A 16,571-nucleotide genomic window follows, 5' to 3' on the forward strand; every position below is an offset into this window, starting at 1 on the left:
ATGACTGTTCTGCCTCGCTCTCCTTCATGTTCCTGCTCATAATTCTTTTCAAATTCGACAGTTGATGTAACTTGAACTGCTGGTAAATGTGCCCTACTATACTCCCCATTTTTGCCTTGCTGCTTTATTTCCTATGGGCTGCGTGAGCATGCCAAACTGTGACAGCTTCCTCTCTTCACAATCTGTCTGTCCCACAGATGAAGAGGAGGATGAGGAAGAAGTGTACAAGATGGCAGGTGTCATGGCCCAGTGTGGAGGCTTAGAGTGTATGCTCAACAGGCTGACTGGAATCAAGGACTTCAAACAAGGCCGGCACCTCTTAACTGTGAGTCTCAGTTTCTGTTCTCTGGGGTCAGGAGATAAGTGACAGAAAATTCCACAAGCGTCAGTGACGTTTCTACTTTTAGTTGTCTGCCTCGTGTTGCAGATTAAGTGTTGGAGCAGATTCACTCATTTACTAGAAACCGAGAAACTCCTCCTTTCCCCCTCGCATTCCTTTTGGTTAACAATTCTTTGCAAAGACTTTGAAGTGTGTAGAATTTGATAAGGCTAAATCCTACCTTGCTAGAGTTGTTGTTTTCTGCCTTGGCCTTACTTGAAAGCCAGAGCTGTCTAATACCGGTGTAATAGCCTGGCTTGTGTTTTACCCTAGACGTCTAGAAACTATGTTGTCAGGTGCTTTTAGTTTCAGCAAAATCCTGGTACTCATTTTGAAGGTTCCATAAAGAATGCATTCTCTGTGTTTTGTAGGTGCTGTTAAAGCTGTTTAGTTACTGTGTGAAGGTGAAAATAAATCGTCAACAGTTGGTCAAGCCGGAGATGAACACTTTGAACGTCATGCTGGGAACTCTGAACTTGGTAAGGACAACATGGACTTCCATGAATTGTTTTGCATGGAATCCAGTGAATTTACCTCTGACTGTCGTGTTTATTTAGGACAACTACACGACATCTTAAATATTGCTGGAATGGCGCTGCAAATAATGTGTTAGCCATTCCTTACCTAGAAGTAAGTGGAAGTGGGTGTTACAGTAAAATGCTGCTGTCTTCTCCAGGCTCTGGTGGCTGAGCAGGAAAGTAAGGACAGCGGAGGAGCGGCTGTGGCAGAACAAGTGCTTAGTATAATGGAGATTATACTGGATGAATCCAATGCAGAGCCTCTGAGTGAGGACAAGGTGAGTGCCTGGGGCTCGATGCGCAAATGGAAACGTTGACTGGGATTCCAGGCTTGCAAGCACCTTATTACAGAGATGCTGAGCTTCAGGAGCTGTAGAGGTGTGCTAAATGGGAGCCTAACCCTTATTATGCTTGCTGGCGTGTCTTAGCAGGCCTTGAAGGTAGGGCAGGAGGAGTGCCCTGAATCAAAAGCACTGCAAGACTTATTTTGGATGATGCTTCTATAGTCCAGGTGGAGATTAGTAAGCATTGCTTGGATCTCTCCCCTGATACCTTGGGCCACAGGGCAATGAGAGGCAGGAAAAGACACCGCTCTGCTTTGGTTTTGAGTGTTTTTATACTTACTGAAAACATGGTTGTTTTTCCAGCTGATTGAGTAAGAACTGTATCTTGAGTACACTGAGAATGAAAAGAGTTTCTTGCTCATCTTTTGAAACTGTGGGCTTATAGGAATCTGACCTCCTTTGGCCTGGGACTATTAGACCTTTTTGACTGGAAAATGCTTTAATAGTAGGCCAAAGAAGTCAGGTATCAACTAGAGGAGTTTTATAGCCATTCCAGAAGGAATTTGGGAATGAGGATAGCTTTTTTCTTTATCAGGCTATCTTATCAGGGTGTAGGGCTGTCGTCCTTCCAAGACTGGAGTCATCTATGAGCTACTAGAGAGTGAGAGTTTCCTTGAAGGGTGTAGATTTATTCCTCAATATAAGTCATGCTCTTCTTCCATTGCAGGGTAACCTCCTCCTTACTGGTGACAAAGACCAGCTGGTAATGTTGCTTGATCAAATCAACAGCACTTTTGTCCGTTCCAATCTGAGCGTCTTGCAAGGCCTATTACGCATCATCCCTTATCTGTCCTTTGGGGAAATGGAGAAAATGCAGATCCTGGTTGATCGATTTAAGCCCTACTGCAACTTTGATAAGTATGTTGTCATATTTTGACTAAAAGTTTGAAATCAGATGTATTGATAAGTCTGGTTTTTCTCATTGAGGCTTACTTTAGTGTAATGCAAAGCTTCAGAGATTCCTGGTACATGAGCTTAATTTCCTATTTAATTTCCAATTCATTTTGGAAGAAAATGTGTGAGCATGTTGCTTGAATAATAGGCCTTTAAAGTACATTCTGAGATGACGGGTCTGAATAGGTTTTCTGAGTCTGAACTGGAGTATGTACGTGCATTCAATGATAATGTCATGAGAATTACAGGCAGAGACTTTTGGAGAGCCTCCAAGTCACCATTTGTCCTCCCCTTTCAGGTATGATGAGGAGCACAGTGGAGATGACAAAGTTTTCTTAGACTGCTTCTGTAAAATAGCAGCAGGAATAAAAAACAACAGCAACGGCCATCAGCTGAAAGATCTCATCCTTCAGAAGGGGATTACACAGAATGCCCTTGACTACATGAAGAAGCACATTCCCAGTGCAAAGAAGTAAGAGTCACTACTTAATGTGTGTGGTGATCCTGAACACCCTTCACTCATTTCATCGCCAAATGAAACAGTCTTCTGAGAAAGCTGTTAACAAGTCCACATTCAGAAGCATTTGGACTTGGCACAGCTGTAATGCAAAGGGTCCAGTGGAACAGTACTACTGTGGGGATAAGCTAAAAAGTCTGTAATCATCCCACTTGTTACCCATCTAAGCTGGTTTCTTGGATATTACAATGCATGTATTTTCTGCCCGTTCCTTACCTATGACACCAGAACAGAGCTTTTGCTATTGATGGCCAGCTCACAGACAAAACAAACCCCAAGGCTTTGAGTTGACACTCTAGCTAATAGCATGCACAAAATAGAAGTGGGAGTGTGAATTTCTTTTCATTAATTAATGGAGGAGGGACACAGGGAAGGGTGCTTGTCTTGCCTGCAGCCTATGCTCTGCAAACTATGTGGCCAGTCACTCAGAATGGGTGACTGCCCTTCAGCTGCTGCCTCCTGTTTTCTGTGCAGTTTGGATGCAGACATATGGAAGAAATTCTTATCTCGACCTGCACTTCCTTTTATCCTGCGCCTGCTCCGAGGACTTGCCACGCAGCACCCTGCTACGCAGGTAAGGGGACCACCTTGAAAGCCGAGCAGGACTTGGCTGGCTTGGTACGCTGCTTTTTGTGGTCATAGCTAAGCAGATGTTTCTCTGACAGTTGATTCTACACTGTTTGTGTTGGGCTTGGAGAGGCTCAGCAGCTTCAGGTAATTTAAGACTGCGAGCTGTGTAGTACTGATAGGCTTCTCAGGGCCTGAAGGCTATTTTAAGAATGCTGTCCATTCAGTATCTTAGTTATGGCTGGTGTAGAGGCAAGTTGTCCCAGTCTTGTATGCAGTTTTAAGGCCCAAGGTCTACAGTGTAGAAACATTAAAGAAGAAATGAAGATGCTGTCATTGGCACAAACCGTTCTAAATCAGTGCTTCTGTTCAGTTGTGGTGGGTGGGATCAGAGGGAAGACTTAATGTGTTGTGTGCCCTTTCTCTGAAGAAGGTGCTGTGTTTCAACCTCTGCTAGGTGCTAATAGGTACAGACTCCATTTCCAACCTGCACAAGCTGGAGCAGGTGTCCAGTGATGAAGGGATCGGGACATTAGCAGAGAATCTTCTGGAGGCACTAAGGGAACATCCGGAGGTGAATAAGAAAATCGATGCTGCCCGGAAGGAGACACGTGCAGAGAAGAAGCGTATGGCCATGGCAATGAGACAGAAGGCCCTGGGCACTCTGGGAATGACGGTAATGTCTGTTTGTGCTGACAGCAGGCTATTAATCTATTGATCTTTTATTTCTGTCCAGCTAAAACTGACATACAGGGAATTGTGTAACATGATTTATTGGCAAATACAGGGGAGCTCAAGTGTACAGTTTGCCTGGTGCTGCTGGGAGAGCAAATATAGCTGCTAATAGAAGGCTGGGAAATGGGTTGGGCATTCCTATTACAGTGGTGAGGATGATGCTGTTCATTATTGTCTTTTTAACCTGCTTGAGTTGTTTTCGTTTTCAGACAAATGAGAAGGGTCAGGTGGTGACCAAGACCGCACTGCTTAAACAGATGGAAGAACTTATAGAAGAACCAGGTCTGACTTGCTGCATCTGCCGGGAAGGATACAAGTTTCAGGTAGCGTGAGATACATTTGCAAAGCCCTCTCACCAACCTGTGGGAGCTTGCTTGTGTCCAGTTACACAAGTCTTGGTGCATTAGCTCTGGGAGGTCAAGAAATCCTGGGTTTGGTTCTTGGAATCAATGACTGCAGAGGTGGGTGGGACATGGAAGTCTGGTTCCACTGAAAACTGGAAAAAATTACTCAATGTAATTCTGAGGTAGGGGCTGGGATAGATGACACTTTGCAGTGTCAAAATGGCACAAAGTGTGAACTGTTACAGATGTGAATGATCTCTAACATAACCGTTGTGTCATTGCAGGCTACAAAGGTCCTAGGTATTTATACTTTCACCAAACGCGTTGCACTAGAAGAGTTTGAGAACAAGCCCCGAAAACAACAGGGGTACAGCACAGTCTCTCATTTCAACATTGTCCATTATGACTGTCACCTCGCGGCTGTACGGTACGTTCTGATCACCAGCAGGATAGTGGTGGTGGTTACTTTCCAAGGTGTCTTGTAAGCACAGCACCTGGCCTTCTAGCTCAGAAAGGGTTTGCCTATGAGTTGGTCGCTATGTAGCTTTCAGACAGCCATGGACTTCTCTGTTGTGGTCTGCTTTAATGTGCCAAATGGAAGCCAAGACTGGACACTTAAAACTGAAGTTCATAGTTTCAAGGAGCCGTGAAATTGCCAAGCTTTAGATAGTATCCTAGAAAGAAAAAGCTTGTGTCTTTCTAACTTGCCTGGGTATGGCTTGCTTTCTCAATGCAGACTCGCTCGTGGCCGTGAAGAGTGGGAGAGTGCAGCCCTACAAAACGCCAACACCAAGTGTAATGGGCTCCTGCCGGTCTGGGGACCTCATGTGCCAGAGTCTGCTTTTGCTACTTGCTTAGCACGGTGAGTAGAAGTCAGTACTTCTCAAGCTGTTTTGTATTTGGGTTAGGTGAGACGTTAGGTTACCACAGAGGCACATAAAATTTCAAACTATCAAAGCAAAGGTGGCAGCTAAATCTTAGCAACCCTGAGTCATTTCAAGCTATACCATTAAGGGATCCAAGCTAGAGAGCATCAAAAAAGAACAGGTGTCATCCTGTTTCTTGGCTTTGTATTGATGTATGACCTGATAAATTCATTACCTCTCAAGCCCCATGTCACTCCTGCATACGTCGCGTGCACCTTCAGGAGTGTTGATTCATTTGCAGCCCAGTGACCCCTGTTTTACAGAAGAAACCTATCTGACATCAACAGATTCCTCTCTGTAGCTTTCTAAGCCTCTTGGTGTTAGTGGGTTACAATAACCTGACTGCCTACCTAGAGCACAACGAGATTGTTCATCCTGTTGTCCATATTCTTGATCACCGTGTGTGGAACTTGTACAGTCATGTTAGAAATTAGGAGTAGTAATATCTCAAATGCATTTCACCCAAGGAGCTGTATTCCAAGCCCTGGATGTGGGAAAATCAATGTGTGTATATATGCAGATGGCATTAGCTTTGCCAGAGTAAGGTTTCTTTTTTGTCAGCCTCCCTTTGGGGAGGTTAATCAAAGGCAGCAGCGTGTGCATTTTTGTATCCTGTTTGTTCTTTACAGCTGTGCTGTAAGGTACCGATCAGATTCTGTGTTCTGACTTATTTGCAGTGTGGAAGAAGAAACTTGTTAGAGTTTGTAAAAGGTTTCTAATAAAGTAACGCTTACTGCTGTTTTTCAGACACAACACGTACCTCCAAGAATGCACGGGGCAGCGGGAACCCACCTACCAGCTCAATGTCCATGATATTAAACTGTTATTCCTCCGGTTTGCAATGGAGCAATCATTCAGCGTAGATACTGGAGGAGGAGGAAGGGAGAGCAACATACACCTCATTCCGTACATCATCCACACGGTGCTCTATGTCCTCAACACGTCAGTATCTTTTAGTAGCAACCTCTTCCTTCCACTCTTAGTTTTGGAAAAGACTACAAAGGGAAGCAGTCTGGGCTTTGTACGTGTATGAGGGAAGGAAGGTGGGAAATCACACACAAGTTTCAGAGGGAAGCAAATTACACATATTAAGCAGACCGTAACAGGTTTACATCATTCACAGTAAAGCATTACAGCTCGTGAGCATGCTGGATAACAGGGAATTGACTGAGTAAAAGCAATTGGGACTTAGCTTCTCTTTCCATTCTAGATATAATTATTAACTATGTGGTGAGCAACAGTGTTACTAGGTTAAAGAAACACTGCCAGCTTAACTTTCTCTGGAGCAAACACTGAAGAAACAATATGAAGAAGAAATGGTTGTCAGCTGAAAATAACCTTGGTATCATTTTTGTCTGACATGAAAATAACTTGATTGGTTTGGGTTCCAGTCTTAACATACTGGAATTCTCTTGTAGCATTCAGTTTGTCAAAATGTCAAGACAATCTTAAGATTAAATTTCTTTTTACCAGCAGCATACAAACACTTCAGCAGAAGTGTTTCAGTAATATGTATACGAAGGGTAAGTATCTAAGTGTACAAATTCTAGACACCTAAATGCTTTTGAGTACATGAGCTGGTTCTCATAATACAGCATCTCATGCACAAATGTAATGCCTTTCAGTTTTGTAATTAGATACTGGGAAGTAATATTAATTATATTGAGGGTTTAAATGTTAAAATATATGCCTCTTAAACCAAGGTCATTCCAAACGGAGTGCAACAAAATCTCAGCTCTCTTTGCCGCCTGGAACTAATCAACGTTTTGGCTCTAATACAGTTTGGCTATTGTTTTTAATATCTATCGCCAGATTCCTCTCCTATTGTTTTCTGAATCCCTTGAGAGACAAATAAATGAAACTATTCTTTTCGTCTTGTAAGTCTGCTTAGTGGCACCAGAGAACCCGCTCTGTGGCTGCTGTATAAAAATGCATTATGTAGTTTCCAAACATCCCCCCCTTTTTTTTTTTTTTTTCTAAAGATGTGTTTGATACTAAATGTAGAAAACAAGAACTACTGGTTGGCTGCATAACCAGCTGCATAACGTAGCAAATGAAAATTCCACAAAATACTAACACCCAGACACAGCTTTATCTGTTAGCGATACTGATTTATACCTCCTGGTAGGGAGGGCATACGTAACTTAAAAATTGAGGGACCTACCTGGCTGGCAGACTCTTCCCGATGAAGTAGAGCAGTAGGCTGTGATAAACGGCTTTGCATCTTTGCAAGAGCTGACAGTCAGCTCTGGGTCATCTGGGTCTGCGCATTAGCCAGGCAATGGTACAACCTGAACTCATGGAGTGGCTGGCCTGACCCTTTTTCCCCTAACAAAAGGAAAAATAACTTTACAACAGGATTGCCCTCTAGTGGGGCAATGCCAGCTGGCCTACAAGCCCCTCTAGTACTGTAGGCAGCTCCTTGGGAAAGTGAGTGTGCTAGACTTGCATGCCTCGTTGTGAGCAAACTCTCAATCAGTGGATGAATTTGGGAAAAATCTGGCAGTGCAAAGCTAGTGATGTGTTTTCCTGTGTAGAGCTGCGTAAATGCAGTACCCCAGAGCTCCTGGGAAGTTGCAAATACCATGCAAGAGCCAAGAAAACTGATAATAAAGTTCTTGTGTTTCAGAACTCGAGCAACCTCGAGGGAGGAGAAAAACCTCCAGAGCTTCATGGAGCATCCCAAGGAGAAGTGGGTGGAGAGTGCCTACGAGGTGGATGGGCCGCACTACTACACCGTGCTGGCGCTGCACATCTCGCCCCCGGAGAAGTGGAAAGCCATGCGAGTGGAGATCCTCAAGCGCCTCCTCGTTACCTCCCACACGAGAGTGGTGTCACCAGGGGGAGCCAGCAGGTCAGCCACCACCCTGCTGCTGCTCCGCAGCTGCCAGCTTTTGCTCGTGTTACTGTCACCGTAGTCAGAGCCTCGCACAGGAAGCTGTGGGGAGCTGAGGAAAGGAGTGAGCGTATTTTAGAACAGCAGATATTAACCCTTTCTGAGTAGCTTTGTGCTCAGTGTTGCAGAGTTGTGGGAGGAGCGTTCAGTTTAGATGATTTTTGGAGCAGATCTGTCTGCTGATCGGTGAAAGCACTGCTTTTCCTAGGTGCGTAGCTAAAAGTTAAGATGACTAAGATGCTGATTCTTCCCCACCTCCAGTAAATTGCTGTAAGCAGAGCTGCTGTTGTGTGCTCTTTCAGAGCTGTTAGCATGCTCTGTGCTTGCCTGACGGAAAAGGCTGTTTCTGTTCTCTTCATGATCAGTGCAACAGCTTCCTAAAATAGAAATCAAATGCCATTGCTCTCAAGAAATAAAATAAAATAAAAAAAGAAATCAATAGCAGCTGTCGTGCACTTGAGAAGTGCAAGAATAAATGGCTGTGCCTGCCTGACAAAGAAAGTATTTCCAGAGAAGGAAAGGGAATCCTAGTTTCTGAAAAGATGATTTTAAATAGCTGTCATAATTAGGAATAAATTCATTATTATTCTAAGTCATCTTAAAGGGCATTCTTATTCTGATGACATTAATTATGTGTTTGATAAAGTAATTACATTGTAGTTACATAAAACACAGCATGCATCAATGCTATTAGAGGCATCAGAAGAGCTTCCTTGCCCTTAAAGTGGCCATAGTACCGATTTCTGTGTTAGTTTCTGCTGTTCAAGCTCAGCCTGTTCTGTGTTTGTGTCTCCCATTTCTGCCACTGCTGCCCGAGTTCTGGGAGAGGGGGTGTGACAGGCGCAGGAGATGCTATCTTGGAGGGCTGCTTGCTCAGAAACAAGGGAGTGCAGCCTTTCATGTGGCCTGCAGAAGAGGCTGGCGAAGCAAAGCTCCTGGCTGGGATTGCTGTGGATGTTGGGTGTTTTTGAAAATCCTCAGTTAATGATTTTTCTTTCCAAACTTATCTCTGGGTAAATACGTAACAAAAACACTGAAATGGCTACAGCGAGAAACTTCCAGCTAGCCCTCTGATCTCTGGAATTTCAGGGGAGAATACTCAGAAATAGTTCTCAGGAATTATGTCAAGGTTTATTCAAGGGCTTTCTTTAATCCCTGCAGACTAAGAGAGCACAAAGCCTTCCACTGCTAATACCTCTCAGAAATAGAAATACGGCAGTTCTTATTTCCAGGGTCTCGTTTTATTTATTCTTGTGGAGAATCTGAAGGAGGGTGATGGATGGGGAAGTTCTCTGCAGATGAGTGCCAATACCTTGGCTCCGTAGGCTGAGGCAGAGAGGAAGCTAGTGCCTGTAACATCAGAGTTACGTGTCTGCATACAAAAGATGAAAATTAGCATTCCGTGGTGGAAGCAGCACGAGGCTGTTCTCTGGGAATGCCACCATTCAGAGCACTTTGGAGGGGTGCAGACTGAAGGTTGAAGAGATGCAAGGACTCACTGCCACCTTTGCTGGCAGAGATGGAGGGAAGTTGCTATAGCAACTATCAGCGCATCTAAAAGCGGCTGAGGATCACCTCCTGCTCCTCAAATGGGTGTGCAAGTCTTATTAATGAAGATGCAGGCAATGCAATGCATTCCCCTGTGTTAAATGAAGGCGACAAATACTGCCTATGCCCTGGTAGGTGTTCTGTTCAGCTGCTCAGTGTCCTTTCTGTGTTACTAAATACAAGACACAAGTGGGGAGAATCTAGCCAAAAATGTGAGACTCATAAATTCTGAGTCCCCAGGGCACGTATCTCCCCGAATAAGGATGGAAGTCAATAATGACTGCACCCCCCCTCAGAAGGCTCTCGTAGCTGTTGGCTCATTATCCAGCACTCCCTCCCCTGTCCCTCAGAGAACTTAAACCATCTTCAGTCCCTGCCAGCAGCTACCCGTATTGCAGCTGGTCTGCAGGACCAAAGGGAGGGACACAGCAGCTTCCGTGTTTTAGAAACTCTTCGAATTTAAACCCAAAGACGAGGCTACCGGGGTGGGTGGGAGTTCTGGGTTTGTCCTTTTCTTTCTGGTAATTGCAGTTTACAAATGCCAAAGAAATGAGTCGAATGGCTAATTACCTGCTTGTTATTACTGAACCAAGAATTCTAGCTAGAAAAATCCGGCAGACACTTTGCAGCGTAGCTTTCATGTGGGGTTTGAGGGGAGAGTAGTCTTTGATATATTTTTTTTTCCAGTGCTCCTGACTGAGACCTTTGTAAAATATTCATGAAAGAAATGAGGCTCCCAAAGTGTTAATATCTAACTTTCTGCTGGAAATCCATGCATAGCTGATGAGCCTGAACCAGCTTACATTAATGACAACGCAGCAGCTATTTATGCAGTAGCTGTTCCAGAAGGTAGCTACCCAGACCTAACCCACGAGGGCCTTTTAGTTTTCAATTAAAGGAGCAGACTCCAATTATCTCAAAACCAGTCACATAAAAAGAAATTCTTCTCTTGCAGTACTTGGGAGTCTAGAATTAGCCTCCCTCTCAGTCGCTGTTCTTCCCGTGCAAATTTAGTCACCTTTACTAATTGGTTTTCCTTTAAATAATTAAGCCGAGCTGCCCAAGCAGACTGCCACCTCCCAAGCCGTCTGTTCTAAGGGAAAGAAAGATTGTGCAGTCACACAGACACAACCCCTTAAAATAAGCGCAGCGAGATGTTCATATCACACACACAAACCACAAACCCACTTGTGTCAGATTGCAGCTGGTGGTCAGATGATACCCTTTTGTCCCGCTGCCTTCTGCCAGTGGCAGCTGGACTGGTTCTAGATACATTTAAAAACGCTTTTTTCCGAAGCTTTTAAGTGGCGAGCAGGAAGTATCTCCTGACAGAGGCAGCTGTACCTGAGAAACGCATGCAAGAGAATTCCAAACCCATTAGAGTTGCTGGCAGGGAGGTTCAGCCTTGCCCCAACCTGTTGGTGATTAATCCTGTAAACTCTGGGAGCTGTTATCCCAGGACAACTCTACACCTTTTATAGCATTTTTGCAGCCGGATGCTGAAAGCAGAAGTCCTTTCATGGCCATAGAAACCTTGTTGATTACAAGCAGGTATTAAATAAAAATTCCTCCCTTTCGTCAAGGCTCCTTTTTTTTGGGCCAGGGTGAGGGAGTTCCCTCCGAGTCTTTCAGAAACAATTCCATGAGATAGAAACAAAAATATGTTCTCTGTTATTTTTTGGGGAATCTGCTATGCTGCAAGCAGGGAGCGTACAAATGTACATTAATTTTCCGTCTTTGTTGGAAAAAGAGCTTTGCTGTTGAATTCCTGTGTAGTCTTAGCGATCCTTTTGCCTCTTTGCTTGTTTTCTTCCTGTTTTTATTGACTCACCTGGTTTGGTTGCAGTAGGTACAGCTTGTAAAGCAATTTCCCAGCTGCAGGAATTGGTGTACAGAAATCAAGGATGCCCGGTGTTTGTTTCATGTCCAAGACCACATAACAGAGCTTACTGAGAGCCGTTCCCCATGCGCATTATCGATGGGCGTTTTGGCCGTTTCAGCTTTCGTGCTATTCATCAAATCGTTCACCAAAGCATAGTAAAGTGATTAACTCAAAGATTGATTTCATTATCTCCCTAGAATGGCAGATAAGGCAGTGAAGGAATATGCAACGTACCGCTCTGGCCTTCTCTTCTGGGCCCTTGTAGATCTCATCTACAACATGTTCAAGGTAAGAAAAGCACGAAGGTTCGGCTGTAACTGCTTTCAAACCTGAGGAACTTCATGCATTTGCATTAGAAGGCAGGTTGTGAAACCCCTTTATCCAGGATCCTGGTAAATGTAAAACTTGGCCTGTCTGTGAACAGAAAGGCTGCAAGAGGCCGTCTGTGCTTAGTGCACTCCAGCAATTCGGTATCTGAAGAACTGAGAAACTTTTCCAGTTTGCAGCACGCATCCTGTATGCGTACGTGCTTATTTTCCAACCAAGGATGTTCAGGACTACACTGGGGAAACCCTTGGGTAAGGAAAGAGATGGGGGCATCGCTACCAAACAGAAGCAGAACGAAGAACTAAAAAATCATTTGTGGGGTAACTCTTCTACGTGGCTTCTTTACAAGAGGCAGGGGACTTAAGTCCAAGGGCGACAGGAGAAGGCAGCAGAGTTTGGAGTTCCTCTTTGGGCTGATTTGCACTGACTGGTCCCATTTCCCCCCTTCCAGAAGGTGCCTACCAGTAACACAGAGGGAGGCTGGTCCTACTCTCTTGCTGAATTCATACGACACAATGACATGCCAATACACGAAGCTGCAGACAAGGCCCTAAAGACCTTCCAGGAGGAGTTCATGCCGGTTGAAACATTTTCCGAGTTTTTGGATGTGGCTGGTAAGCGTGCGCTTTGCTTTCCCTTTTATAGGCTGCCTTATGCAACTCGTGACTTGAGACAGCAGCATTCCTGACGCGGCGGCAGCAGTTTGTTTGTGTGAGGCAGAGAGAGGAGGAGGCCTTGGCACTCCAGCTACTGCCTCAGCTATTTCACAAACAGTTGCGAGGCACGCTTGAGCATCCCCAGACAGGAAAATTCCTCTCACCTGATCCCGCAGGTCCTCCCCCTGCTCTGTTAAACATAACTGCCTACATCACAGCTTGAAGGTGTTTTGGGGTATACGTGATTTAGAGGCTGGTAAACAGATGAGGCAGCCGTTCAGTGCAGTGAGAGTTTCTGCTGTAGGCATTTTGTTATCCCCAGGAGCTGCTGAAAATTCACCTGCAGAGAGTCTGCTCCTAAGAGCTCCAGTGCCTTGAGCCAGTCTCTCGTTGTCCAATGTATGGAGCGAGCAGGGTCTCTATAGCAGTTCTGTTCCACAGGAGCAAGTACCGTATGGATTTAACGGATTCACCTCGGTCCCTGCTGCACACGCATTCAGCGAGGGTTTATCTTCATCTGCTCCGTACCTAAAATAACGCCGCAGCTGTCATTATTCACTTGCTATACATACACCCTAGCACAAATCCATAATGTCGGCAGGAGAAACTGCTTTGTGGGGCTAACTATTCTGTATTGTCTTTTTGTTTAAAGGACTCTTATCAGAAATCAGTGACCCTGACAGCTTCCTCAAGGATCTTTTGAACTCCATCCCCTGAGCCGCCAGCACAGAGAAGCGTTGGGCAGAGACTACACTAGCTTGCCTTCCATCCCTTTGTGTTCCTCCTTGTGCAGCCTGTCCCTTCCCTGAGGAGTGCTGCAGTTTATTGGTTTCTTGTTTTGTTTGTTTGCTTTTTTTAATTATTATTAATATTTTCTACAGTTTTTCTTCCTGGAGTGATTTGGAATTTAGATTCGTTTTATCTTCTATTTCACTGCTTCTGTCTGTAAAGCCTTGTCTATTTGAGCTGGTTGAAAGAACTTGTACAGAGGAATACATACCAGTAAATCTTAATGCTTTAGTGTGCACCTCTTTGAAGTTAAATAAATCAAACAAATGGGTAAGATGGGTTGGACTAGTATTTTAACCATGCAGTAGCTTAAATGCCAAACCCTTTCCCATCTTTTCTTTCAGAGCTCCTTCTTTCAGGGCTCAGAGCTGTTGCTCTTTCTGGCCCATAGTCTGGACAAGGAGACACAGGAAACAAAGGACTTGTAGTGAACAAAGCAGCAGACTGGCCCTGCGTGTACTGATCGTACGTGCAGAGCAGGTTTCCCATTGTGGGACGTGAGCCTTAGAGACTCGTGGATTGCAAGGCCAGGGAATCCTTCCACCCCTTCCTCACCTGGTGAGGGGAGCGGTGCCAGCTGCGGTCACCTCCCCTGGCACTTCGTGTTACCCCTCTCCAAGGCATGCTGCATATCACGGGCTCTTTCCTGACTTTATTCTCACCGAGGCTGTATTCAAAGCAAGCGTGCCTGTTGTAGCATACTGACGGTGGTCACCTCGCGGAGGGATGCTACGCACATCAGATTTGTTTTCTAGCTGGTAAAACTTTCAGCTTTGAAGAATGCATGGAAAATAGACGCTGCGCGCTTCTTGGGCTGGCCACCTGCTCTTTTGCTAGTAAAAGCTTGCGTTTTGGCGTGCATGCCCTGACTTGAAGCCAAGTACCTGCTTTGAGTACAGCCTTGCCTTTTCTCACTGAGTCGTGCGTGCTGGTAACCCACCTTCACCATTACCTCTGCTGTCCTGTAACCCAGCTGACACGTGGTTAAGCTGGAATCCAATAAAGCTTTCCCTGTCTTCCTCGTCTCTGTTTGAACTTGAATTTCTGCAATCCTAACGCAGTCCCATCATGCAGCGCCCCGTAAGTAACAATTATTTTAGAGGCTGGATAACTCGGCAGCCTGTTTGATGCCTTTGGTTAGTGTTGAGCATGAATTGTGATTTGACGGTTGGCGGATGGTTGGAGGCTCTTCTCACCTCTGTGGGTGCTTATTTCCCTCCTGGCAGCTGGATGTGATTCTGGGGAGGAACCCTGAACAGCAAGTCACCTCAAGGAGTTTGGGTTCATCTCCTGTCAGCTGGGTAAATCCCTCTTGCTTTATGGAGGTACAGGAGGGGGACTGATGCGTGTAGCTGCTTTCTCTTTCATATGGCGATACTAAATACCACCCAGTGGGCGGTACATCCCTTGCACCACATAAAAGAGAAAAACTCCCTTTGTTTTAAAAGCGCTGTAGGGTCAAACCTAACAGTCTTCTCTGCAAACAAGCAGCTGTAGCGTAGCCGATGGGTGGACGTGCCGGCTGTGCTTACCAACAGCAGCGTACAGAGGCTTGAACAATACTGAAATCCCCTCTCAAGTGAAGGACCCCTCAAGTCAGCGTAATTTCTGAAAGCAACAGCAAATAGGTAACATGAAAGCAACTGTCTGTGACAGGGAGAGTTGAGGTGCGAGACTGAAACCCTAACGTGTTCTGACTTTATTTGGGTAAGATTGTGTAAGACTGGTTAAGCTCAGGACAGGAACTACTAACGGGGTGGTTCAGAAGCTGGGGAGGGAGGAATGCCAAGCTGCCCCGCTGCCTACGGAAAGGCAGAAATGGAGAAATACCTTTTCCTCTTCAGCACAGCCTCAGTGTTTCAGGCAGCCCCTCGGCTGTTGCCTCACTGACCCAGAGGAGGAGGTGACAAATGCCTCGTGCGCTGTCTTCCCACGCTAACCAGGTAACTTCAGCACAGCTCAGGCTTTTGCTGATGCAAATCCTGGTGTAACTCCACTTACGGTGGCACAGGTCTTTGAAAACACACTCTGCCGTTGCAGGAACCGGTAAAGAACGTACAAGCAAAATATTTCTCCCCCAGTGGGATTGTATCAGCAGATCCTTAAGCTTACCTGGAGCAGAACGCGGTGACTGTTTCTTGCCTGACATTTACACAGCTGCAAAAAAAGCAGATGTATTTTGGAAAATGAAGTCGTTGCACCAAGGGCCTCAAGCACGAGGCTCGACTGATGGGGAAGCCTGCTCTGAAAAGAAGGTGGAAGCAGCGTGATGGCACTTCTGCCCAGAATAGCCTGCGAGGGACTGAGGGCAAACAGTAGCAACCCCAGAAGAGGTAGAGAGGGGAAAGAACTGAACAAGGTTTTGGAAAGCTTTGGTTGAGGCAGGTGCTGAATTGTTTGCAGTGCTGCACAAAGGCAACGCGCTCCAGGCTGCGAAACCCCCAGCAGGGTGGGGGGGAATTGGTCAGCCTGGGATGTCAGCAAAGATTTTTGGGAAGGGTTTTCCTTAAATTAAGAGGAGCAAGGGGGTCGGGAGGGGGAGAATTGCCTCAAAACAGGTACAAGTGGCTCAGGTTGATGAACCAAACCACTAGCTGGACATGAGCATCGATGGACATGAGATTTTATTTATTTGAATTTTATTTGAAAGTTTATTTGAAGAGTTTATTTGAAAGACATTTCAGGAAATACCCATAGATGCCCGAAAGGCTGTGAGCTCTGTGATGGCTCCACATCTGGCTTTGTGGTAAGAGCTTCCCCAAGACAACCACAACTCCTTGTGGTGCCTGTTCGAGCTGGGTCAAACCTGGGTGGCTGTTCGTTAATTAATTTTGAGCCAGCAGTGGGTGCAAAGGCCCCTGCCAGCCTGAATTAATTTGCTGCCACCGCTGAGGTGCTTTTATCCCTTCCTGCAGGTTGGCACAGTGGATGTTCTGTCCCTGGGCTGCCCTATGGGGCCGGGAAGCCTTCATCCCACCCTCTCTGCATTGGTAGCAGCGTTCCCCACCAGGTCTAGAGCCGAGTTCCTCTCCTCTGCTTTGTCTCTTGCCACAACTGCCTGGATGTGTTTTCGAACCAGCCGCGGGGTGAGGACCGCTGAGCATAAACACCCTGCGAGTGGCAGCGCCTGGACACTGCGGAAGATTCCCCAGAGTTTTTCCGATGGAGGTGATTTATCTCCCCAGGCGCGTCCCCACGGCTTGTTTTCCAGGCAGGGCGCTCCGATCCTGCCTTTGGGAAGCTCGTGGT

The 16,571-nt window shown here is 45.7% G+C and overlaps 1 protein-coding gene across 5 annotated transcripts in view; it reads left to right on the forward strand.

Moving 5' to 3' along the window:
* UBR4 (ubiquitin protein ligase E3 component n-recognin 4) overlaps positions 1 to 14,344 on the forward strand; it is a 76,272-nt gene extending 61,928 nt beyond the window's left edge. For all 5 annotated transcript variants that reach the window (XM_035344550.1, XM_035344551.1, XM_035344552.1 and 2 more), the window contains 15 exons: positions 198 to 325; positions 751 to 858; positions 1,056 to 1,175; positions 1,909 to 2,099; positions 2,434 to 2,607; positions 3,127 to 3,226; positions 3,677 to 3,895; positions 4,164 to 4,277; positions 4,583 to 4,725; positions 5,035 to 5,160; positions 5,972 to 6,166; positions 7,854 to 8,078; positions 11,748 to 11,838; positions 12,329 to 12,491; positions 13,186 to 14,344. In XM_035344550.1, the coding sequence (XP_035200441.1) occupies positions 198 to 325; positions 751 to 858; positions 1,056 to 1,175; positions 1,909 to 2,099; positions 2,434 to 2,607; positions 3,127 to 3,226; positions 3,677 to 3,895; positions 4,164 to 4,277; positions 4,583 to 4,725; positions 5,035 to 5,160; positions 5,972 to 6,166; positions 7,854 to 8,078; positions 11,748 to 11,838; positions 12,329 to 12,491; positions 13,186 to 13,250 (2,162 nt within the window). In that variant the 3' untranslated portion in view covers positions 13,251 to 14,344. The remainder of the gene's footprint in view (positions 1 to 197; positions 326 to 750; positions 859 to 1,055; positions 1,176 to 1,908; positions 2,100 to 2,433; positions 2,608 to 3,126; positions 3,227 to 3,676; positions 3,896 to 4,163; positions 4,278 to 4,582; positions 4,726 to 5,034; positions 5,161 to 5,971; positions 6,167 to 7,853; positions 8,079 to 11,747; positions 11,839 to 12,328; positions 12,492 to 13,185) is intronic.
* The last annotated feature ends 2,227 nt before the right edge of the window (positions 14,345 to 16,571 follow it).

Source organism: Oxyura jamaicensis, chromosome 21, assembly GCF_011077185.1.
Source record: "Oxyura jamaicensis isolate SHBP4307 breed ruddy duck chromosome 21, BPBGC_Ojam_1.0, whole genome shotgun sequence".
Taxonomy (NCBI): domain Eukaryota; kingdom Metazoa; phylum Chordata; class Aves; order Anseriformes; family Anatidae; genus Oxyura; species Oxyura jamaicensis.